The 26,080-nt window shown below is 38.3% G+C and overlaps 1 protein-coding gene and 1 non-coding gene across 6 annotated transcripts in view; both read left to right on the forward strand.

Annotated features, from left to right (window-relative positions):
• The first annotated feature begins 2,476 nt into the window (after positions 1–2,476).
• LOC101401621 (retinol dehydrogenase 14) overlaps positions 2,477–26,080 on the forward strand; it is a 29,197-nt gene continuing 5,593 nt past the window's right edge. Inside the window, exons 1-10 of one of the 5 annotated variants that reach the window (XM_087437117.1) lie at positions 2,477–2,509; positions 4,301–4,391; positions 4,781–4,911; positions 5,522–5,659; positions 6,967–7,422; positions 7,723–7,890; positions 9,028–9,157; positions 11,596–11,718; positions 12,117–12,301; positions 23,592–23,924. In XM_087437117.1, the coding sequence (XP_087293243.1) occupies positions 2,477–2,509; positions 4,301–4,391; positions 4,781–4,911; positions 5,522–5,659; positions 6,967–7,422; positions 7,723–7,890; positions 9,028–9,157; positions 11,596–11,718; positions 12,117–12,301; positions 23,592–23,924 (1,788 nt within the window). Of the gene's footprint in view, positions 2,510–4,300; positions 4,392–4,728; positions 4,912–5,521; positions 5,664–6,964; positions 7,423–7,722; positions 7,891–9,027; positions 9,158–11,595; positions 11,719–12,116; positions 12,302–23,591; positions 23,925–26,080 lie in introns of those variants that run through there. The other 4 variants (XM_087437116.1, XM_004418303.3, XM_004418305.3 and 1 more) reach the window with 4 other exon arrangements.
• Positions 8,540–8,651, forward strand: LOC147916020 (U6 spliceosomal RNA). The gene has a single exon (XR_015553706.1). It is a non-coding gene; the product is annotated as a U6 spliceosomal RNA (small nuclear RNA).

Here is a 26,080-nt window from a genome sequence, read left to right on the forward strand (position 1 = left end):
TGATCTGGGAAGACTGCATGACAATGTGATAACATCATAGCACCTTGGCTTTATTACCAAAGTTGAACTCATGGAGAGAGGAACCCAAGCCTAACAAAAGTTATGCTGCTGTGATGGTTAATTTTATGTGTCAAGAGGACTGGGCTAAGGAATGGCCAGATAAATAGTAAAATGTCACTTGTGGGTGTGTCTGTGAGGGTGTTTCTGGAAGAAATTAGCCTTTGAATCAGTAGACTGAGTAAAGAAGATTGCCCTCACCAATGTGGGCAGGCATCTTCCAATCTGTTGAGAGTCCAAATAGAATGAAAAAGGTGGAGGGAGGGCAAATTCTCTCTCTTCTTGAACTGGGACTTCCATCTTCTCCTCCTTCCCTCAGACATCAGAGCTCCTGGTACTTGGGCCTTCAAACTCTAAGACTTAGACCAATGGCCCCTCAGGTTCTCAGGCCTTTGACCTCAGACTGGGACTTAAACCATGGGCTCGTCTGGTTCTTAGGTGTTTGGACTCGGACTGAACTATACCACTGACTTTCCTGGTTCTCCAGATTGCAGATGGCATATTGTAGGACTTCTCAGCCTCCATAATCACACGAGACAATTCCCATAATAAATCTCCTCTTAAGTATCTATATATATCCTATTAGTTCTGTTTCTCTGGAGAACCCTGACTAACACAGCTGCCTACACGTACATATAGTTTTCCATGCTCAATAACAAACTTAAGAATCAGAAGATAATAAAGGAACACAGATTAGGAAATCTGAAAAAGAAAACATAAAAGTAATTCTTTAATTTCACCCTCAGCACTCAGAACAAAACAATACAGTTATATATTTATACCTTAACATATAAAATGATTCAAAATACACAGTAGGCTCATATTCTATCCTAGGCTGTGTGAGATGGGCAAAGACCAATAATCAAGGAACTTATTGAATATATGGACGCTGAATTACATGGAAGAGGCGGGGAAGGGGGCAAAGCAAAAGCTGATATTGGGTTTTGGCTAGGTGGGCCAGTCAGAAACCAAAGACTCTTTCAAGTCCTCAGATCTGCAAAATCTTCCTCCTGTGTTTCATAGGACACAAATCTCAGAGCTCTCCAGCTTCTGTTCCTAATCACTACTCTAATGCCTGCCCCTTCTCAGCCTGCCCTCCTTGCTCTGTCTGTACTACTAAGACTCAGAGTTCAGGAAATGGGAAGAATCATTCAAGTGACATTTGACTGGCTATAGACGTATATGAACGATAAGTAGTTTTAAACTTCTGTTCCTACAACCAGACTGCAGTGTAGATTTAGTTACAGATATTCTATTTGAACTCTGTAGTAGCTGTAGCAAAAATTATGAATAAAAGTAATAGCTAACATTTATTAATCACTTATGAATGCCAGTCACTGTCTTAAGTACTTCATAATACTTCAAGTGTCACAACTATCATAGGGTATTGATATCATTATCATCTCCATTTTATAAAGGAGGAAATTGAGATTTAGGAAAATTAATCAACTTGCTCCGAATCACAACAAGATATGGGATTACTACCTAGAAAGCCCTTGGAGAACTCTGATTGACACTGTCAAAAACTTCTCCTGATAATCAAACTAAGTTATCAACTCCCACGAAGAGAGGCCAGAAGTCTGTCTCAGTCCATGATGGTTTGACCAACTCAGGCTGGCATGGCACATGTCTCTTACCTAAAACTTGGGTGAAGATAAAATCAGAACCATAAAATGCAGAACATTATTAGACCCTATAAACCAGAGTTGGGGGCTAGATTTTACATATTCTTCTCTGTGTATACACAAGAGGGACAGATGTGTGTTTACATGTGTAAGAATGGGATAAACAGCAGGAAAGACAGTGCAAGCGTTATTCTGCCAGTGTCTAGCCATAGGGAACATGCTTCAACTTTGTGAAATGGAAATGGCTGTGCCCTTATGAAAGAAACACCAAACACTAAAAGTAAACTCAAGTCTAAACTCCATGTCAAGAACAAAATCTCAGCTGTTAAAAATAGTCTTCAGATTTGCAGAAAATTCTCCAAAACCTGTCAGAATGAACAGTAATAGTTGATTGGGACCACAGGGAGTTTGACATTCATTTTGGCAGTACCAGAAAATGTACAGCCACAAATGGAATTAATATGATGAGTGGCACAGTAACGCTTAAAGAGATTTAAAAAGAAGAAAGCAGCAATATCGATATTGCTACATATTCAACACTTGAACATTTTTTAGATATCAATTCCTAAAAACCCAGACAATGGTTATGAGTGGATGTACTCAAATATGAAGAAATAATATTGGTTTTTCTTATAATCACACATTCAGAGTCAGTTTGTTACTATGGAATCACATATGATGTCACAAATTTGACATTCTAAATGCAAACCTAGACTGAGCAACAGAAGCAACAGGAAATGGAGCTGGGGAGAGGAAAACCTGCATAACAACAAAAGAATTTCAAGAGTTAAGAAATGAGTCAAACATCTCTGAAACAGAAAAAGAAGGTGAGAGAACTGAACATACTAGAATCTTGCCACAGAGCTGAGTAAATGTAGTTATCAGTCTATCATTTACCTCTGGGAATGCTCTGCAACAATCAAATAATTTCAGATGATGACGACATGTAGAGAAAAGGGAGGGGAAGTAAAGGAAATGAAGGAGGTGGAGAAAAAGAGAATTAAAGCACATAGTATAAGCCAATCCAACAAGTAAGAATTTATTGACATATGCTCATATGTTATTGGTCAGAGATGAAAACACAGTTTGAGGAATGCATAGCATAGTAGGAAAGAGAATACATAAACAAAGTACAATTCAATACTCAGTAAAACTATGTGCAAAAGACAAAGGCAACACAGAGTAATGTGTAACTCTGGGAACTTCTCCCCGGCCACATTGAGCTGAGTTTTAAAGAAGATTACAGGGAAGAGGAGGTTACAAGAAAATAAGGGTAGTGTATAGGCAAATACAAGTCATTTGGCATCAGCAGAACATAGAGTTAAAGTGTAGAGTGGAGGGCAAGCAAGTTGGAGGTAGGAAGGATGTATCATGAGGCTCCTGGTCTCTCTAACCAAGTGAATGAAGAGCTTATCTAGAAATGAAGCATAAATTGATTTACATTTTATAAATGTCACTCTAAATAAATGGAGTGGATGGATCTAGAAGTTGGGGGATTTGAGGCCATGAAACCGGATCAAAAAGCTATATTCTAAGAATATAGGCCCATGATGATCTGAAGCTTGGAACAAGGGAACAATAATAGGGATGGAGAAGGGGGATTGAATTTAAAATATCTTTTGGAGTTAGAAGTGGCAAGATTTTATGGTGTGGGTGGTTGATGGAAGGATTTTAGGATTAGTTCTAGGACCACATAGCTACACCATTCCCTGCAGTCACATATTCAATCATCCAACTAACACCGATCAGATTTTTCCTGGGTGCAAGGCATAGAGCATAAAGAGACAGAACAGACTGCCCCGGAGCACCTTGGTCTGAGCTAGAAGTTGAGCTCCTTAAATAGATAAATACTACTAATCTTCATCGAATTGCAGCTACTGAATTAGCATGAAACAGTACAATTAGTGCTCCAATACAACAGTATTTCCTGCAGTTGAAAATGAAAACAAATAATTGAATAGGCATCCAGGAAGTGAGTTATCTTCTTGTGCCCTCTTCGTGGTCTTCCCTATTAGTCTGTTAATAAGAAACGTCTTTTCACTCTAGATGCTATGAGTAATTAGAAAATATCAATAGAAAACATGCCTGTCAATAGATCTGTACAGGATTAAAGTCCTTGATTTTAAAAATCAGAGTAATATTTGTGAGTCTTAGATCCACAGACAATCAGAGTTAGAGTTTATTAAGAAAACAAACAAGAGAAGTTTCAATTCTACATGGCAAAAGACAAAGTTCTATAAGTAGGAATCTTCAGAGTAAAGGAGAAAAAAAAGTTATATTGTTGAGCAATTCCACATTTAAATCTAAGTTGTGTTGACCCTTGGAAAATTCTCCCATAGCATTTCCCATATTATTTTTTAAGTGATAAATGCCTCATGCCTCAAATCTATAAGCGAATAAATTTCTATATTAAAAATTTATTGATATAGTTCCCTGATATGTGTTATTTTTACTCATGCTTGTTATAATAGGGGTAAAATAATGTCTAAAATTTATGTATTTTTTGATATTCGCAAAAACACAAAACCTAATTTTTATTTATCCTTTTATTCCCAAACCCAAGGTTTTAATGCCCTTGAGATTAAAAGTTAATAAACACTCTTTATTTTCATATTAAGAATGAAACTGGATCGAGATATTCAAAAGACAGTCTGGAAGCAGAGAAAAGAAGGGATTCTGAGAAGTCGGGAGTTCGTCTGAGCACGCAGGTGAGCTGACCTCTTTAGAGTCGGTGAGAGAATTAAAGAGCAGAAAGTATAATAGAAAATATCAGGGGGCAAGGGAGTTCTGGGAGAGAAGACTGAGCTGTCCAGATTCATATTAAAGGATAAACAATGTCCTTATGGAGAAGTTAAGGAAAAAGTGGGAGAAGCTGGTCCCTGCTTCCCCCTCCAGCACACATCCCCGTGTTCACATAGAATATATGGTGTAGATACCTCAGCCACTTCCTCTGCTCAGCCTAGGGGAAGAGACTGCTCTTTGTTCAAATCAGGGAGGGATGGGGAGTTTGGCCATGGCATTGACTATTTTCTGCACAATCTTTCAGATGAGGCGTGCAGTCAATCCGAATCACTCGCTGAGATGTTGCGCCATGCGGTGTCACCCATCGTGTAGACACTGCCTTAGTGCAGCTGAGGGAACAGTACTCCTTGGCCCCTGCCGCACAATACGTATTTATATTCACATGTGCCTGTTGTGGGAGCAGGGCCGGCAGATCACCATGATCAGGGTGAGCAGAGATCAAACTACCTCTTTGAAGGGAAGCCACAGGCAATCTGGGTGAGGGGAAGGATACGGGGAATAGACACTCTTCCACTTGCCTCTCCATGGTCTCCTCCATTCTTGTTCCTCCTGAATGGAGTGCTGGAGGGCTCTAGTCCCTCTTATGCGGCTGTCTTGGAGCCCTGCTGCAGCCTTGGTTAGGTACCAGCTGCCCTCATCTTTGTAGTCTGGTCACAAATAGTGGCTATGTCTTTTTAGCAGCTCCTAACAGGCTTATCCTCAAGGGAAGAAGGGGAAAAGGGAGGAAAAATGGTCAGCTCTACTAAGTTCCATATAAGAGGAGTCACGGGTGAAAAAGCATGAGATATCAGATTTGTTTCTTGGATTTGGATGCTCTCCTGGGTGGATCTCCACTTCATTGCTCCTCATAGAAGTTAGGATTGGGCCACAGCTAAAATAGTATGCAAGTGCCAAGGTTGAATTAAGTGTCATAGAGGCCAGGGACCTTCTCACTGTGTGTTGCTATGTTTAGCTAGACATGGCTATTCTGTAGGCACATGCAGGAAAGGAGTGGGTGATGGGGTATTACACCCATGGGTCTCTTCTCTCCTTGAAAGGGATCACAAGAAATATCAGCGCCGAAGACAGACTCTCGAGGGTACCTCGTACGAAATCAGTGGTCCCGAACTTCACGGAGCCCATCCACCAAAGCCCCAACAGTAGATGAGACCAGAAGCAAGACAGCCAGTCTTAAGGTAGAGATGAAGATGAAAGGGAGGAGTATATGATAAAAAATGATAATAATAATAATAATAACGGTTCACATTTATTGATGTTTTCTACGTGTCAGGCCCTGTTCTACATACTTTATGTGTTTTAGCTAATTTAGTCCTCACAAAAATGCCCCTATAAGCCCCGTTTTATAGTTGAGAAAATTGCAACACAGAGTAACTTGCCTAAGATTTCACATTAATAATGCTCATAGAGTTGGATTAAAACCCAGGGTCTCTGGGTCTATAAACTGCATACTTAATTATTAAACTCTATGGTTTCTCTTTCCTTCCTTCATTCATTCAACAACTATTTATTGAGTACTCAAGACTCAGAAGAGGAGGTGGAAAGGTCAATAAAGGAGGTAAATTGTTGAAGAGTGTTAGATTGTGTGGTACTTTGGGCCCTTAGCTAGGCCTGGCCAGATAAGAAGAAAAAGTTTGAGATTAAGTTTTTGGATGCAGACAGAATGACACAGATCCAGCCACTGGGAGAACAGGTATTCCTACCAATCCATCTATCTCTGTGAGGAGTGGCTCAGTAATCTAATCAAGAACATATCTTTTGAAACTTATGAAACAATCATAAAAAGTGAAATAATATGTAGATGCTTAATAACTTATTGCACATCTCAGGAAATGAGTCCTTTCTCTAGAATGATTCCTTCCTCTTTCGGAAGATGATTCTCTCCACTTGAGCTCCACTGGCACAGGAAGCTCTGAAGGTGATGGGGACAGCTTTCCAACCTTACCAGCAACCATTGCAGTAATCACAGGGCAGGTGTGGAGAGGGATGTGCCCGAGGTTCTTTGTAGAATCTTCTGGTGGGAACATCTGGTCTAGTTGCTCATGGAGTTAACTGGAGGTCACAGATGGAGGCAGTGGCAAGCAAGGTCCCTTGCTCAAGCCCTGTGTCCTACCTGGCGGTCTCTGACTGAGCAGGTATATGGGAAGCAAGTGACAGAACTTTGCAAACTATGTGCCAGCTGCCTAAGGCCAAGGAAGAGGACCTGTGCCCTATCCACTCAAGAAAAAAAAAAAGTGTGAGGTGCTGATGGGGGAGCTATGGGAAAATGAACGCAGACTACCTCTGTGTCCACTTAACAGAAATAGTTAACATCTGGAGCCCTGAAATGTCTGAGCCCCTTTAAGCCTACTTTAAAGGAGCTGAGATGAACGAGGACCTAGGAATGGAACAGAGGGAAGAGGACAGTTCCTTGACTCCATCCAGCTTGGCAGAGATGAGGGTCCTAGGCGAGCATTTAACTCACACGCCTACTTTCTTGCTCCAGCTCCCCAATAGCTCCGCGACCTCCGGGACTTCCTCCACCTCCCTTAGCCAGCAAGAGTTGCCTCAGCAGCTGATGGCGCAGCCCTCACCGCCCACGCCGCCCACGCCGCCCAAGCCTCCCAACCCGAGTCCTGCCACGCCCCCGGAGATCCAGCCCAAGACCGGGGCCCGGCGCACCAGCAAGATGTATGAGAATCCCGAAGCCTGGGCTCACGGCATCGTGCGGGACATCCGCGACTCCCGGGACACGCCGCAGTCCCGGGAATATCCGCGCACGCCTCCCACCGAATGGAAGTCCTATGCTCAGCGCAGGGCGCTCTACTCCTCCCAGCTGGACCACGACTGTGTGACAGATCTGCCCCGGCGGCGGGAGGAAGAGGAGGACGAGGACGAAGCCTACTGGGCATCCGTGAGGACGCTGTACGAGAAGACCGCGAGCTGCTCGCGCCCCAAGCCGGTGAGCAGGACCCACCACCCACGGTACCTCGGGTGCCCCTCCTGGCAGCCTCGCAGCAGGATCCTCTCCCAGCCTCCCTCCTCTCCATGGCGTAGAGAAGTCCCTCCCAGCCCTCTGCTTGTCCTCCCCAAACCTCCCCCTGCAGCCTCGTGGGGGGTCCCAGCTCTTGGCTGTCTAGAGCATGCCAGTGCTCCAAGCAGGGGCCAAACTGTTTTCCTGCCCCTCTGCCTGGAGATGAGCCCTATTCCTGTTTCCTTCGGGTCTGTGTGACTGTCCTCCCGTTGGTGCCCCTCTCTGCAGCCCAAACCCAAACATGCCATCACCATCGCTGTGTCATCCCGGGCGCTATTCAACATGGTGGACGACAGGAAAATCTACGAAGAAGAGGGTCTGGAAAAGTATATGGAGTATCAGCTCACCAACGAGAACGTCATCCTGACCCCAGGGCCCGCGTTCCGCTTTGTCAAGGTACTCTGCAAAGCTGTCTTTGGCCTGCCAGGACTCTGGATGGCGAGGGAAGGACCCAGGCCGACCCTTGGGATGTCATCCAGGTTCCCTTATAATTCCTAGTCCACCCTCGTCATTCTTTTGAGGTTGACCCTGGGTCAGTTTATGCTTTCACGGTGGTGTCCAGACTGTTAGGAAGGGACTCCAGCATACAGCCCTAGATTTGGGATGTTGAGCTTACCTAAGTGGAGTCCTAATCATGAGACCTGATACAGAAACCTTTGTTCCCCCCCTAGAAGGAGCAGTAAGACGGAATAACGAGTTTACAATTCCAAGCAGTAGAAATAAAACGCCTCATCAAAATGATATGAAATTCACTTTAGCTGCTCTTGCCCCAAACACAGAATATTAAGAAAATCAAGAAGCTCTTGGCACTTAGGGGAGTGATTTTAATAAAGTAAGGTTCTCTGAACTTCTACGGAAATGCATAGCACTTAAAACTCTGATCCCCTATACAACTAATACAAATATTACGCAATAACATCATAACCAGGTAGAAACAAATGACACCTCCACAAGTTGTGAGTAGAAAGTGCTTACAGGGCATGGTAGAAGCATGGGAGGAAATCACAAACCTAGTCTAAAGACTCATGTTTAAAAAACAGACCAAGTGCTCACTTTGGCAGCACATATACTAAAATAGGAACAATACAGAGACCATTAGCATGGATATCCTTCTGCGCAAGGATAAAATGCAGATTCATGAAGGAGTCTATATTTTTTACAATAAAAAAATAATCACCAGATGATCAAGAAAGGCAGATTTCTTGAGTCAAAAAAAAAAAAATAGACAAAGCATAAAAGAGTTAACCTGAGCCTTCTCTCTGCCTACCCCACAGAGATAATTCTAGTAAACCAAATGTTGTACAGTCTTCAACAAACGTGACCCGTGTATTCAGTAAACATTAACTGAGGTCTTGTGTATGAGAGGCTGAAAATACAGAAATGAATGGCATAACCCTGCCTTTAAGGAGCTATACTCTTTCAGTAAAGAGTCTTCAGAACTTGAATTTGATATGATAAGATCATTTCCCTCCAGACTCCTAGTGCCCACCTTGCCTGGCTCTCCTGACACACACTGGTGTTTGTAACCTACAGGCACTGCAGCATGTCAACACTAGACTCCGAGAGCTGTATCCTGATGAACAGGACTTATTTGATATTGTGCTGATGACTAATAACCATGCCCAAGTGGGAGTGCGTCTTATAAATAGCGTCAATCACTATGGTAAGTAAAATAAATACCATGTGGGTGAACAGCTCGCTGCTCTGGAAGAGAGAAGCCATGTTATTTTGCTAACTGCGGCCTAACTAACGCAATGTCTTTGATACTGACACCCTCTTCTGCGTGAGGAATGTTTATTTGCCTATGTCAGAACAAGAGAGGCCATGTTCATTTTTAACTTCAGCACAAAGTTGGGCCCAAAGCTCTGGACTTAACTTGTCAAGTGTGAGTTTCAAAGTCTTAATCCCAGGTCCTGCAATATATTTCTCTGTTTTATGTTTTTCACTTCTGAACTTGACTTCAAGGAGCCGTCGACCCAGAGGCTTTCTCTGTGTGATCAAACTTCTCGCTCACCACAGGTACATGGTAAAGGTTTAAAGGTTTTCACCTTTCCTTTCCACTCTTAAAATCTGATTCTCCCTGGCTGCTGTCCCCACACATCAAATCCATACTCATGCCAGCAAAATTCTTTATTCCTTTACATGGAAAATTTGATTGATTCTAGCCTCTTCCTAGCATTTCCATCAGTGTTTTGGAGACTTTAAGAGAAAGTCCTCATTTTTCCTGTTGTGGAATTACCTGACTTTATTTGGGGACCTTTAGCCTATTTTCTAAGCAACATATCCAGTCTTATGAGTATGTCAAGTCAAAAGAAGGTTTAAATTTGGCATATTTAAATTCTAGGTTTAAATTGGGCATACTTATAAATAGTCAAGATATATTACAAGTTATGAGTTCTGTATTATATTATCTTAATTATAAGGCTGATGTCTTACTGAGACGTACTTTAAAAAATGTTTGCCTTTCAAACATGCAGCCTTCATATTGTTATGACATGAAAAGAGAGAAGGTATAAAAGGTTTAGCATAGATGAGTGGCGTAGAGTAACTACTCAATAAATAGCAGCTATAATTTTTACAACACATACTCATTTCATTTAGTAGGTGATTTAGGTCTATCTGTCCTCACCATAGTGAGCCCATCAAGGCTAGTATCATAAGGAATCATAGTTATTTACCTATTAATTCTGCTAATGAATGAATTGAGCCCAGTCTTCTTCTTATGCAGCCTTATTCATGGAATAACAACCTTTCACCTAGAAAAGTTAGTTACTTCTCTTCTCTGGGTGCCGAAGGCAATTTGTATCTCTCTCTGCTATGGTTTTTGTTATCTTATAATTATCTATTTACATGCCTAGCTCCTCAGTGAACTGTGATCTCCTTGAGAAAGAGGGACAAGTTTTAATCATTTCTGAAGACCCCAGTGCCACCAAATAATCGCCGATCATTAAATTAATATTATTTAAAGATTTGTAGAGTACACTTTTGTGCCACTTATGCCCAATGTTGAATTAAGCGAAAAAGTGGGAGTATTCTGTTAATACCACAGCAAACACTTACACCTCAACTGTCACTGGACCCTATCTACTCTCTTGGTCCATGCAGATGATAAACAACTGAATAGACTCAAAATCTTACTTTATATCGTCTGCATCTATTCAGATATGTGATAACATATGTCTAAAAACATTCTGAGTGGGTACATAATCTTATATGCGTAATGTTATACTTTATTCTCACATTGTTGAACAATGTTTTACTTTTATAAATACTCCTGCATGGACACCTTTCTACGTAAATCTGTATCAGAATTTCAGATTATTCTGTTAGAATAAACTCCTAAAAAAAAAGGAATGCTAGGTCAAAATGTACAAACCTGTTAAATGCTTTTGATACCTATTGTTGTCAAATTATTTACTAGATAGCTTGTACCAAGTAATGCTTTCATCCATAGTCTATGGGATGCCTATTTTACAAGCCTCTCGCCAACATCTAGTGTTGTTTTTTAATTGTTGCTGATTTGACAGGGATTTAATGGTATATTAATGTTTAGTCTGCTATTAATTGCATTTAAAATTTCAGGTCAGGAAAGAGACAATTTCAGACCTTTCATTGTTGTTTTTAGAAAATAGTTTAAATCCTAATACTACCTATTATTACTATTGCATTGTTACTGAAGAAATACGGAAATGGTACTTAAAATAGAGCCACACATTAACTGGCCTTTTTAACAAGTGAGGAGGCTCTTTTGAAGGAAAAAAGCACTGTTCTAGCCTAGACAAGAGTCAACGTGAACCAGCAGGCTTAGACAAGTGTTTATGTCTCAGTTTCTTTTTCTGTCCTGAGGATAATTACGCCTGCCATAGAGTCGTTGTGAAAGTAAATTGTCATGGTCCGTGTGGATGTACTTCATGAACTATCATGCACCAAACACATCCACCATTATAAAATAGCTGAGACATTTTTCAATACTGGTGCTATGAAGGTCATTCTGAAACCTCAATAGGCACTCAGTTATTCCTAAGATAACTTTCATTTGCATTTACAGTAAGTATATTGTCTTTAGTCTCTGACATAACAGTCTTTCTTGCCTGATAATAGGCTTACTAATTGACCGCTTCTGTCTGACTGGTGGAAAAAGCCCCATTGGCTATTTGAAGGCATATCTTACCAACTTATATCTTTCTGCGGATTCTGAAAAAGTACAAGAAGCAATACAAGAAGGTATTGGTTTGGTTTTATCCCTCTAGTTAATAAAGAGGTTTGTGCTAGTGGTTCCTTCCATTGGGCTTCACGTCTGATTGTGGTTTATGTGCTTGTTGGATTTTCTGCTAAGGTGTTTCCTCAGTGGCAGGCCTTAAGTTCGTCTTGTAGAGCTTTGACCTTCCTAAGGTGGGCATCCTCAGTGATTGTCCTACAACCCATTTCACACTTTCCCATCTGTTATAGAAACGGATGTAGCGTGTAGACAACTTTTCCGAGATGTGTGGTTGTGATGAGGAGTTGAGTCATCAGGTAATAGCTAGAGAGGAAATGCAAGGTCTGGGAGGACTTTTTTTAATGGTAGAAACTAAAATTCATGGCCCTGAGAAGAGTATTAATCAATCCCCATGGTGTGCCAGGAATTGCCTCTGCAACGATGTTTGATGGAGCCAAAGACATAGCTTACTGTGACACACAGCTCCGCGTGGCCTTTGATGGGGATGCTGTCCTCTTCTCTGACGAGTCCGAACACATTGCCAAGGAGCACGGGCTGGACAAATTCTTTCAACATGAAACACTATTTGAGAATAAGCCTCTTGCTCAGGTAGGTTCAATAGGCTCTAGTTAATTTTCATCTACTTATTTTCCAACATATAGATGTAAATATTTGTTCACTGTGATGGCCTTTAAATTATCTTAGGCAGGCCACACCTCACTTTTCATCCTTTGCAGTTTTCTCCCTTTCTTTTGTGAACTCCTCATTTTGAAGCATCTGCTGCTGTTTTTTTTTTAGTTTTAACATTCTTTTATCTGTCCTTTTGGAAATGTTTCTATGATCTTCTCGTGTTAATGAGTTCACCTCCTCCAAATTATTAGTAACAGAGGTAATACAGCTTACCGATAAGCCATTTCTACACAATAGGTTCTCAAAATAGTAACAGTCATTTCCAATAGGTTAATAAACATTTGTTGAACCTCTCTGTCCATACCCTCAAACTCCATAAAAGAATCACTTAATTGAGAAAATCTGCAAAACTGAGAGCTTGAATTGAATCAAATAATGAACCACAAACAAGTGCAAACTATGAACATCTAATCAAACTGAAACTGAATATTTAAATTTGGAATCAATCCATGAACAGAAGTGTTCAAGTCACGGTCTAAAGTGAACAAAACATACAGCTTCTGAACCAAAGGAAATTTGAAACATCAAAACATTCTCCAAACTGAATTGGAACTGATGGATCATTCAGTTTTAATCTATGAGTCTTAGCAACAAATTTAATTGGCCTTTTTTTCCTCAGCTCTTCTTGAACGTAAGATAAACTTATATAGGTAGTGTTGTTATTTTTTATTAAATTTATGAAAGTATGAATAGGCTAGTTGAAGGCTGGAAAGTTTTACTAACTCACCTCATGGTTGTATGTGTATGTGTGCATGTATGTGTTTAACTTAATAGTCCCTTCCTAAATAGCTTCTTTGGAAGCCTTGATCTCATGTTATGAAGTTGTTCAGTATTAACAAAGTTTACTATTGAGAGGAAAATCCTTTGTTATATTTTACATAAGTCTGCTTTGCTGAAATTCGGAGCTCATTGTATATTATTAGCCTTTAACTATTATTGAAATGTGGAAGATCTCCAAAAAAAGAACATTAAAAAAAAAATTCAAGGGGGAGCTGGCCTGGTGGCATAGTGGTTAAATTTGCGCACTCTGCTTCAGCAGCATGGGGTTCACAGGTTCAGATCCTGGGTGCGGCCCGACACAACACTCATCAAGCCATGCTGTGGCAGCGTCCCACATATAAAATAGAGGAAGATGGGCACAGATGTTAGTTCAGAGCCAATTTTCCTAAGCAAAAAGAGGAAGATTGGCAATGGATGTTAGCTCAAGGCAAATCTTCCTCAGCAAAAAAAAAAAAGAAAGAAAAATTCAAGGGGCTGTCCCCGTGGCCTAGTGGTTAAGTTTGGCACATTCCTCTTCGGCATCCTGGGTTCAGTTCCTGGGCACAGACCTAACACCACTCGGTGGCGGCGATGCTGTGGTGGCAACCCACATACAAAATAGAGGAGGACTGACACAGATGTTAGCTCAGGGCAAATCTTCCTCAAGCAAAAAGAGAAAGATTGGCAACAGATGTTAGCTCAAAGTGAATCTTTCTCAGGAAAAAAAAAAAATCAAAAGAGGAATTACTTCAAGATAATCTTCAAATACCATTTTCTCATCTCATCATCTAAATAATCCAAATTTCTTTTAGATTTTGCATTTATGAGTTCTTTTTTCTATGTTTTAAATCATTTTATTTTCCCATTAAACAATTGCAGTTTTGAAGCCAACACCAGTCATTGCAGGAATACTCTACAAACTTCTACTAAGCATACTTGTTTTCATTATGCAGTCCTTCTGGCAGCAGATAAAAATGTTTTTTCACATAAAAAGGGTAGCTTTCCTATAAAGACCAGGCTTTGCCACGTGTTCCACTGATGAGAAGTTATGAGGTAAAATTCCTACCTAAGGCTTTCAAATATGTTGGTCATGGGGCTTGTGATTTGGTCATGATAGTGTCCTAATTGTCTTAGATGGAGGAGATATGAGAGTCACCAGTAAAAGGAACAGCCATAGAGGAGTAATTTGACACTCGCAGTGTAGCCTCCAGTGTGGTACTAGGACTAGTAATGGATGTCTCCTGATTGGATCTCTACCTCATCTTGACATTTTGGAATAGTGTATCTGTGTGTATGTGTATGTGTGTGCCTATGTTTTCATCAGAGTTGCTGAGGTATAATTAACATACAGTAAAATTCATCCTTTTTAGTGAATGGTTCTAAGAGTTTTGAGAAATACATACAGTTGTAAAACCACAGCCAAACTCAAAATACTCAGCTTACTCACAAAATTCCCTCATCCCTCTTTGTAGTCATCCTCAATCCCTATCTCCAGGATCTGTCAACCACTAATCTGATTTCTGCCCCTATAGTTTTGCCTTTCCCAGATGTGATATAAATGGAGCCACACAGGATACGATCATTTGAATCTGACTGTTTTTATTTAGCATAATGCCTTTGAAATTCATCCATGTCATTCCATGTATCAGTAGTTCATTCCTTTTTATTGCTGAGTAGTGTTCTGTTCTATGGATGTACCACATTTTCTTTCTCCATTTACCTCTAGAAAAATATTTAGGTCATTTCTAGTTTTTGGCATTTATAAATCACTATAAAGCATTGGCATACAGGGTTCTGTGTAAACATAAGATCTCATTTCTCTTGGGTAAATACTTAGAAATGGGATTACTAGGTCACATGGTAACTATATGTTTAACTTTATAAGATACTGCCAAACAATTTTCCAAAGTGACCTTACCACTTTGTATTCCCAATGGCCCTAGATGAGAGATTTTGTTGCTCTGCATCCTTGCCAGTATTTGATAGTGTCAGTTGTTGATTTGTTTTAAGCTATTCTAGTGGTCATATAATGGTATCTCATTGTGGTTTTAATCTGCATTTCCAATGACAAGTGGTACTGAGCATCTTATCAGGTACTTATTTGCCATCGGGTTGTTTGGTTTTTTTATTATTGAAGTTTGAGAATTCCTTATATATTCTGGATAAAAGTCCTTTATCAGATATGTGTTTGCAAATATTTTCTCTCAGTCTGTGCTTATCTTTTCAGTCTCTTAACATCTTTCAGCGTCTTTCAATGAGCAGAAATTTATAATTTTGGTGAAGTGTAATTTATCAATTTGTTCTTGTTCCAATTGTGCTTTTGATGTAATATCTAAGAATTCTTTGCCTAAAACCAGAAGTTACAAAAATTTCCTCTTTTATTTTTGTACAGAGGTTTTATAATTTTAGGTTTTATTTTTTTAAGATTATGACCTATTTTGAATTTATTTTTGTATTTGTGCAAAGTATTGGTTAAGATTCATTTTTACTGCGTATGTATATCCTAATTGTTCCAGCACTATCTGTGGAAAATACTGGCTTTCTGTTCCTTTAATATAGATATTTAACCCTTTACCAATATCACACTGTCTTGAGTATCACAGTTTTATAATAAGTCTTGAGATCAGGTGATGGGAGACCTCCAGATTTGTTATTTTTCAAAAATTTTTTGGATGTTCTGATTCCTTTGCATTTTCATGTAGATTTAATAATTAGCTTTTCCATTTCTGGAAAAAAGAATCCTGCTGCAATTTTGATTGTGATTATGTTTGTTGAATTTATAGCTTAATCTTGAGAGAATAGATATCTTAACAATATCAAGTCTTTCAGTCCTTGGACATGGGGATATCTCTTCATGTATTTAGGTCATCTTTGATTTTTTCCATCAATGTTCTCTTGATTTCAGCATACAAATATCACACGTATTTTATTAGGTTTATACTTAAGTATTTCATAATTTTTGGTGCTATTGTAAATAATACTTTAAAAATTTTAATTTCCAAATTGTTTATTGCAAATATGCAGAAACACAACTGGTTTTTGTATATTGACCTTGTATCCTGCATTTTGTTAAAGTCACTTGTTAGTTATAGTAAAATTTTTGTAGATTATTTGAGATTTTCTATGTAGACAATGTTGACTATAAATAAAAACACTTTTATTTCTATGTTTCTATTCTGTATATCTTTTAATCTTTCTTGCCTTATTACTGCTGGTAGTACCTTTAGTACAATGTTCAGTAAGAGTGATAAGAGTGGACATCCTTGCCTTGTTCCCTGATCTTAGGTGGAGATCATTCAGTCTTTAACTCTGAATTATATTATCTGTGGGTTTTTTGAAGATGCCCTTTGTCAGATTAAAAGAGTCGCCTTCTATTCCTAGTTTTTTGAGAGCTTTTATAATACATATATGTTGAATTTTGTCAAATGCCTTTTCTGCATCAATTGAGAAAATCATGTAGCTTCTCTAGTCTGTTGATATATAAATTATCTTAAAGGATTTTAAAATGTTGAAGCATCTTTATATTACTAGTATAAGTTCAACTTGGCCATGTTGTATTACCCTTTTTTTATAGCACTGGATCCAATTCGTTAAAATTTAGTTTAGAAATTTTTTTTCTTTATGTTCCTGAGGAGTATAAGTCTATAGTGTTCTTTTCTTGTAATATCTTACAGAGTAATGCTGACCTCATAAAACAAGGGGGAAGTATTTTCCCCCTGTCTATTTTCTGGAAGACTTTGTGTAGAGTTGGTATTATTTCTTCTTTAAATGTGTGGTAGAATTATCCGAGAAGCCATCTGGGCTTGGGCTTGTCTATGTAGCAAGGCCTTTAACTAACAATTCAATTATTTTCATTAGATACAAAACTACTATTCCGATTTTCTTTCTTCTCCTTCCTTTTCTGGATGTTTATTAGTTTGTGTCTTTCAAGGAATTTGTCTATTTCATTTAAGTCATTGAATACATGGGCATAAAGTTTTTCATATTTTCTTATTATGCTTTTACTATTTTTAATGATGTATCCCTTTTCCATTCCTGGTATTAGTAATATTTGTCTTCTCTTTTGTTTTTCTTTCCCCCTTGTTCAATCTGGCTAGACTTTAACAATTTTATTTATCTTTTCAACAACCAGCTCTTCCTAAGTTTATAAAGGTGGAAGTTGAGGCCACTGATTTGAGACTTCTCTTCTTTTCTAAAATAAGCATTTAATACTATAAAATTTCCTCTAAATGCTGCTCTAGTTACATCCCACGAATTTTGATAGGTGGTTTGTAATTTTCATTCAAGTCAAAGTATTTTTTAATCTCCCTGTGACTTCCTCTGACTTATGGGTTATTTAGAAGTGGGTTATTTAATTGTCAAATATTTGGAATTTCCCCAGATACCTTTCTGTTATTGATTCCAAGTAGAATTATGCTGTAGTAAGAGAATATATTTTGTGTGATTTCAATTCTTTAAATTTGTTGAGGAGTGTTTTATGCCCAGAATATGGTCTGTCTTGGTGAATGTTTCATGTGTACTTGAAAAGAATATTTATTCTGCTATTGTTGGGTTGAGTATTCAATAAATGTCACTTAGATTAAGTGAACTGATAGTGTATTATTCAGGTCATATTGCCTAGGTTTGTAATATTGTCATTGACTTTCTCTTTACTTCTTCTATCCACTATTGAGGAGGCAGCATTGAAGGGTTAATTGAGGATTAATCTATCTCCCCTTTCAATTATATCAGTTTTGCTTCATGTATTTTTAATCTCTGTTATTCAGTGCCCAAATATGTAGGATTATTATGTCTTCTTCATGAATTAATCCCTTTTCATTATGTAATGCCCCTCTGTCTGATATTCATATAAACACTCTAGCATTTTGGGGGTTTGTTTTTTAATATTTATTTATTTAGTGTGTGTGTGTGTGTGTGTGCACGAGGAAGATCAGCCCTGAGCTAATGTCCATGCCAATCCCCCTCTTTTTGCTCAGGGAAGACTGGCCCTGAGTTAACATCCGTGCCGATCTTCCTCCACTTTATATGGGACGCTGCCACAGCATGGCCTGACAAGAGGTGCATCAGTGTGCACCCAGGATCCGAACCCGGGCCGCCAGCAGCGGAGCACGCGCACTTAACCGCTACGTCATGGGGCCAGCCCCATTTTTTTTTTTTTTTTGTACTGATGTTTGTATGGTATATCTTTTCTATGTTTTTGCTTTTAACCTATTTATGGTTTTACATTTAAATTGTCTCTATCTTTAATTTGGTTTTCTTGTAAGATATATAGTTTGTGTTGCTTTTTTGTACAATCTGACAATGTCTGTGTTTTTATTGCTGTTTTTAGACCATTTACATTTAATATGATCATTGCTTTGGTAGGATTAAAATCTACTATCTTCCCAGTTTTTTATAGTATGTTCCATCTGTTGTTTCTTTTCCCTTTTCTTATCTTTTGCTTTTGAATTTATTGCGTGTATTGTATATTTTTAGGATTCCATTTTATCTCCACTATTGACTTATATCTCATTTTAAATTTTTCAGTGGTTACCCTAGGACTTACAATATAAAACTTTAAGAAATGAAAGTCTACTTTCAAACAATATTATGCCACATCATGTACAGTTTAAGAACCTTACAACAGTATACTTTCAATCTCTTCCTCCCATTTTTTGTACTATTGTCATACATTTTACTTTCACCTATACTATGAACTCACAATACCTTGCTTCTATTTTATATTTGGGTAATCAATTATCTTTAGAATACATAAGGACAAGACAAAAAATATATCTTTTGTATCCATCTTCATTCTGACCATTTCCAGGGATCTTCATTTCTTTGTGTAGATCCAGGTTTTTCCAGAGGACCATATTTTAACATATCATGTAGAACTGATATGCTGTTCAGGAAAGCTCTCACAGTGTTTTTTTTTTTTTTTTTTTTTTTTGCCTAAAAACTCTTTATTCTCCTTCATTTAAAAAAATATATTTCATTTTGACTAGATACAGCTTTCTGCATTTACTCTATTTTTCTTTGGGCACTTTAAAGATACTTATCCATTGTCTTCTTGCATAGGTTCTGACAACAAATTGTTGGAGAGTCTTTTCTTTGGTCCTCTGGATGTAATGTGTCTATTTTTCTCTGGTTGCCTTCAAGATTTTCTATATTTCTTTGTGTTTCAGCAGTTTGAATATGGTGTGTGTGTGTGTGTGTGTGTGTGTTCCACAGCATTTCAATGGCTTGTTCTTTTTTCCCCATTCTTTTTCCTCTTTATTTTCAGTTTGGGTAATTTCTACTGATCAATCTTCAAGTTCACTGATTCTTTCCTCAGCTATGTTGACTCTAAAAGCATTCATCATTTCATAATTTTATTTCTAGCATTTCCATTCAACTCTTATCTTTTCCCTTTCTTTGCTGAAATTACTAATCTACTAATATATGTCATCCACCTTTCAATAGAGTTGTTAAGATATTAATCATAGTTACTTTCAATCCCTTTGTTATATTTATGACATATAGGTCATCACTGAGTCTTCTTCTGTTAATTACTTTCTCTTGAAAGTTGATTGCTCTTTTTGTTTTGTTTTATTGCAGTCTCATAAATCTTTTATTAAATTCCAATCACTATGTAGACAGTAGAACCTTTGGTAAATAGTATTTTTGCCTGATATTAGGCATGCCTCCTTTTCTGATAGCAATTAGTGTGATGAATTAAGTCAACCAAATCAGGAGTTTGACTAGGTACACATTTTGTTGTTGCTGTTGTTACTTTCATTTCATTACTGGCATCAAATTCCTCTGGTAGGGTGCTGGAGGGTTTTTCACAATATTCCTGTCCCATTTTCAGCTTTAGGGCGTCTCTTTGTGTTCCCACCTCAGAGATGGTCTCTATATTGTTAACCCTTTCCCAACAGTTGCTTCTTTGTTTCTGCCAACTAGGTTGGTGATGAGGGGGTGGGGGGTGGGGGTGGGGGCAATGGCATTCTCTGTTGTTCTAGTTTAGCCTAAATCTAAGACAGCACTTGTAACTCCCTAGGTCTTAGGGATGAAGTTTTATCATTGATCTTGCCTTTCCCCCAGTGAAGGGAGATATCTAATGATCTGGGTCCATAACAGTCTCCTGTCCCTTTCCTGGGGGTGGAGGGTTTTTCCTTTCCCCTTCCCCATAGCAGTAGATCTTTACCTGTGCCTTGGGGGTAACAGTGTTTGAAGCCCTTAATCTAGCAGCTCAAGACTTTTGTTCCTTAGGAGATATAGGACAAGGCAGAGTTTTAGCCTTTTCTCACAGTGACAGCTGCTCCTCTCCTCTAAGCCTGCACTACCAAGGACTGCATTCTTTCATCTCTCACCCTGCCTGCAGTCTTTCTCATAAGTAACTAGTGATGTGTGGAAAAAAATCCTGTAAGGAAGTGTGTATTTCTGTGTCTGTGGCTTCCAGGACTTCTGTGCTCTCTCTCATTAGCCCACACTTGTTCTTTATCAATTTGCTTTAAAAAAATTACCTGAATTTTTCATACCTGCTTGTATGGTGTCTGGTATGTCTTCCTTCAGTGCTCTGCCACAGATGTGCCAGTATTTGAATTCCATCTGTCTTTGAAGATACCTTAGATTTTTCCTTAGTTTTTCCCCCCTTAGATTTTATGTTAGTTGGTTGTCCTGTTACCTCAGCTCTCTAACGAGCTCAAGAAAAGTTATGATTTTTTACATTAGCTGGCTTTTTCTTGTTGTTAGGATAGGAGTAACAATATTTCCAGCTTTCTACATCCTAGGCAGATTTCAAATGTTTTAAATCATACAGCTCCTCAAAAAGGTATTTTTGAGTAACTTTCTCTCATATTTCTATATTTTTTGATAAATTATATACTTGTACTACTGTAAAAATATATAAATTATAAAACATACCCAAAAATAGAAGTAAGAAAGGGTGCTATAGATACCTGGTTTGAATATGGTGACATAAGCCGACCAGTCCTTATTTATTCTCTTTTGAAATTACTCAAAATCACAAAGAGAACTGCATTCCTCTGTGTTTCAAAGCCAAACTGTGAGAAGGGTGGCTCCTGCCAATAGTCACTACACTCCCTTTGCTGACAGTGGCAAAAAAAAAAAAAAGTTATAGCCTTTTTACCTCGAACCTTTAGGAAGTGAATTTTTACTAGTTTTTTCTGATATATGCCGTCTCAGAGAAAACAGGGCTAAATACATGATCACATAGATAAGTCACATTTGTAGAAAATAGTTTTTTTTCTGTGACAGCAAAGAAGAAGGGAGCTTTTGAATTGTGAAAACAAGTCAGTCTTAAAATACTATCCTTGATCTTCCCCAGAAACTCTCTAATTATTCCATGGAAAACCAATCTGCTTAAGTGATGAGTAATAAAAAGAGAACCAGCACAGAACATATGCAAAGATACTATGAGAAAAAGACAGACAAAGAAGAGCAAACACTAATAACAGATGAAGAACTCTCACTAGAATAGCTGCCAAAGGATAGGTGAAAATTGTGACTAAACATTTGCTGTGATTCTTAAAAACTTAGTAAAGCAGGGTCTTAAAGTGGAAATGCAAGAATCAGAGAAGAGATGATAAAATGTTAAATGATAGATCTCTGGAAACTAGTAGAATTGAAAAATAAGATTTTAGAGAGAAAAATTATAGAAAAAGATCACAGGTTAAGATAATCCAACATACACAGAATTGGAATCCCTGAAGAAAAACACTGAAATTATGTTGTGTGGAAAGCAGGAGAGGGTTGTATGCGATAAATATAAAGATGCAAATTTATGCGATAATATAAATCAAGAAAACATCCTAAATTATCAGAAGATTTTTAAGGCATACCTTAAACTATTAAAAGATTAAAGGTCACATTATATAATAGAGAAATAGAGTAGAATAATCACCACTGAGGCATGCCCTAGTAAAATTATTTGACTTCAAAGCTGAAGAATTATTCTTTGGGCAGACTGCACACACAAGTGAGGGAAAAAAATCAAGCTGTCCTCCATCTTCTCCATAGCAGTGCTCTACAGCAAAAGACAGTGGAGCACTATTTATAAGATAAATGGAGAGAAAATATAAATCACAGATTCTATACAGCCAAAAGCTCATTCAAGTAAAAAGGAAACAGATCAAAAGTTGAGAACATCCTATATTCTGAGGGATTTTTATTTCCATAAGACATTCTTGAGAAAACTGGTACTAGAGAACACATTTTGACCAACATGTAAATGACTAGAAACACAAAGGCGCAAATGGGCATAAAATATATTTAACCATAGAACTGAAACTAAAACAATTGTAGAGATTAGGATGACAGAAAAGAAAGCACATATTATGTGCCCTAACAATGTAGAAATTATATAACTAATGAAAATTGAAAAAATGGGGAGGAAAAAAATCTAAGGAAGAATAGGTATGCTGATATCTTCAGTAACAATAGCTGATTAAAGGATAAAATGTTAAACGGATCAATAGAAATGTAAGAATCTTTAATAATGCAAATGTAAACACCAAGAAACATGAAATAAGTAAAATTAGATAGTTGAAGAAGAAATAGAGGATAAGAAAAAAGTGAAGAAGTACCTAATTTCATTATTTGTCATTGTAAAAAATAAGATTCTGGATTAAAAAAAATAAGAGACTGAGGGTACTATAAAAAGTTATATTTATAAACGTAACCAATAGAAGCAAGTAATACAATACTTCTTCCTAGAAGAAACACGTATACACACATGCACAAAGAAAAAAGACACGTGTTAGTGAACAATGCTTTAAAATCTTTAAACATGAAAAATGCAATAAAAATCATGACGGAACCGTTAGCACATATATTTGTAATACCAATAAATATAAATGGCCTAAAACTCAACTTTTATTTTAAAAATCAAGGTTTTCAGATTTGATTACATAGCAAAATCCAATTCCATGCCCCATACCAGAGTTACAGCTAAAACTAAGTGTTCAGAAAGGTTGGAAATAAAACTAAGTGTGAAGATATACAAAGTAATTGTAAATATAAGACAAGGTTGGATTCAAGCCAAGAAGGCATTGAATGAGATAAAGGAGTATACTTTATAATGTTAAAATGTGCAATTCACAAAAAGCAAATTAAAAGAGTAGTGCTTTTGGTGATTAACTGAACTTTATTTAGAGTATCCCATTTTGCCATGGATAGTTTATGTCTGTTGCCCTGGTTTAACTTTTTATAGAAACTTCTTTACTCTTAAAATATCTGTGTTTAGATAGTAAATTATATGGTCATCCTATGTTTATTCCAGGAATGCAAGGATGGTTCCATATAAGGAAATGTATTCACATAAACGCAAGGAGTTTCAGAATTGTGCCATCAGCCTTGAGACATGCAGTATTATATCCTTTTATAAGCTCTTATAAGCCTCTGCTTTTTCAGCATTCACTTTCTTTGGCTCATTGGATCACAGCTGTGACATATGTTCCTTTTACAGGGTCCCTTGAAAGGCTTTCTGGAAGATTTAGGCAGACTGCAAAAGAAGTTTTATGCCAAAGATGAACGGTTACTTTGCCCTATCAGGACCTACCTGGTTACAGCCAGGAGTGCAGCCAGTTCAGGCGCCCGCGTGCTGAAAACTCTTCGCAGATGGGGTCTAGAAATAGATGAAGCTCTTTTCCTTGCTGGAGCCCCCAAAGGTCCCATCCTGGTGAAGATACGGCCCCACATCTTCTTTGATGACCAAATGTTCCACATCCAAGGGGCACAAAAATTCGGCACCATCACAGCTCATGTACCATATGGCATTAATCAAAAAATGAACAATTAGGGATGGGGAGGAGAAATAAAGTAGTGAGTCTGGTATTACAGAAGCCACTTCTTGTGGATCTCTAGGGTAATTAGATAGCTATTTCAGAAGATTGGACCTCAGAACTTAGTTCATTTGGAAAGGTTTTCTTGATTTTTGTTAAACATTTTGAACCTTCAAGTTACCTTCAAGCTACTTCTCTTTGAGCTGTCAATGCTGTTGAATACCATTGCACCTACTTTTGTGTGTAAGTCATAATGATGGCTCTTCATAAGTTTAAAACTTGAATGCTTGAATGCTTAAAGGGCTATATCAGAAGCCTACTTAGTTTTACAAAGTATTGCTGATTTTTGGATGTTGGTAGACAGAATGAATTTTTACCCATCATCATCATAGAATAGCAGTCTTCAAAGGTGGAAAGAGTAAAGCACACTCTTGAAAATTAGAGGTTTTTAGCCTGTTGTTTCTGTGACCAGCTTTTTAATCAGAGCAAAATGAAAATGTCACTCCCCCTGCATAAGTATACCAATTTGACAATGCTCATTCACAAATAAATCAGCTGGTTACTCATACAGGGCACTTTCCATCTAAGATGAGCTCCAGACAGAACCTCCTGAGAAGGATTCTTTGAAGCTTGTTTGGTGGGTTCATGCCTGTAGACCACATGTCTTCATATTTCAGTCTCTGGCTTTGTGCCCAGCAGGTAGGCCCAATGTTTGTACGGAAAAACAGCCTTGGCCACCACTTCAAAATGTGACATGAAGTGTAGTACCCTGGCCTTTTATTGTTGTCATTCTGTTGTGATTTTTGTTTTCAAAAAACATTGATTATTAGCCATAATCTACTACACATTAGGCACAGTGAGCTGGTTATTTTCACATTACCTCATTTTCTCATCAGACCAAACATGTGTGACATTATATTATTATTGTCCTCCTTTTTAGTCAATGAAGAACCTAAGATTCAAAAAGATTCAATAGCTTATACAAGGATGTGCAGCTAATAAATGGTATGACTAAGATTCAAATTCAGGTCTTACTTACTGCAAAAGCTATATGCTGTCTGTTTTCTCTGTGTTATATAACCTTCCAAATCGAGTTGTTGTGATTAAGTCCATGGCCACAGGACCCATCCTGAACAGATTAGTCATTCCCTTATGTTCTGTGCTTAAGCTACACAACCGTTACACAGCATGTCCAGGGACTCCTCTCCTCCTCACCCTCGCTTGGTCCTTCTGCCTCCCCGTCTCCATCTCTACACCACCCACATAAACATATTCCACCCCTGGCTCTAGTTATAGAAGACCACTGCTGACATACATCTTTTTATCTGCTTCCTAATTTGATGTAAGCCAGTCCAAAATATATCAGTCATAACACTTATTGAATACCTACTGTTTTCTGTGCATTCCCCAATGTGAAAACCACAAGGGAGACTCAGACATATGCCCATCCTTTAGCAAATTTAAAACCGTAACAGTTAGTAGAAGTCAAATGTGTAAACTCAAATAGCCAACACTAAGGGGCTGTTTGTCCTCAGTGCCAAGTGAGGGTCACACATGAGGTTGAAGCAGAGATCTGTATGGGCTGGGATAGGTCAAGAAATGGAGAGAACTGAGACAGACTTTGAAGGACAGGAAAGGCATGGATGGATAGAACGGAAGAGAGAGAGAAAACAGATGTGCTATGGGCTCAATGAGTTTGAGAGGCAGCTTCAAATTACAGATAGGGTGGAATAAAGGCCCACCCTTCATGAGTTCTGTTCCTGGTGCCACTAATCCTCAGTGACAGTGCTCTTTCCCACCTGTAAGCTCCATTCTCAGCGCTCATAAGAAACCTTCTGGCATTCTACTGCTGTTTTCTTTGTATTGTGACTACTCACTGCATGTTATATCCTTCTCAAAGGTAAGGGAGTGGAGGAGAGTTTATCAAAATCATTTAGGGACTTTATTTCAAACTATACAAGTTTTGTGTCTCTTCTCTTGTCCTGAAGACTCTAGAATGGGGGCTGGGGCAGGGGAGTTCTCTGTACCAGACAGCAAGCACCCTCAAGGCAGAAATGGTGTGCTCTTTCTCTGTGACTCTCGTAGGGCACAGGGCCTGGCATGTATTGGATGGGTGAGTAGATGAATGAATAACGAATTAAGAGTGGCTTAGTCTAAAGCTATGAAGTTTGCA

This window comes from Ceratotherium simum, chromosome 11, assembly GCF_057802395.1.
Source record: "Ceratotherium simum simum isolate JZ-2026a chromosome 11, ASM5780239v1, whole genome shotgun sequence".
Classification (NCBI taxonomy): Eukaryota; Metazoa; Chordata; class Mammalia; order Perissodactyla; family Rhinocerotidae; genus Ceratotherium; species Ceratotherium simum.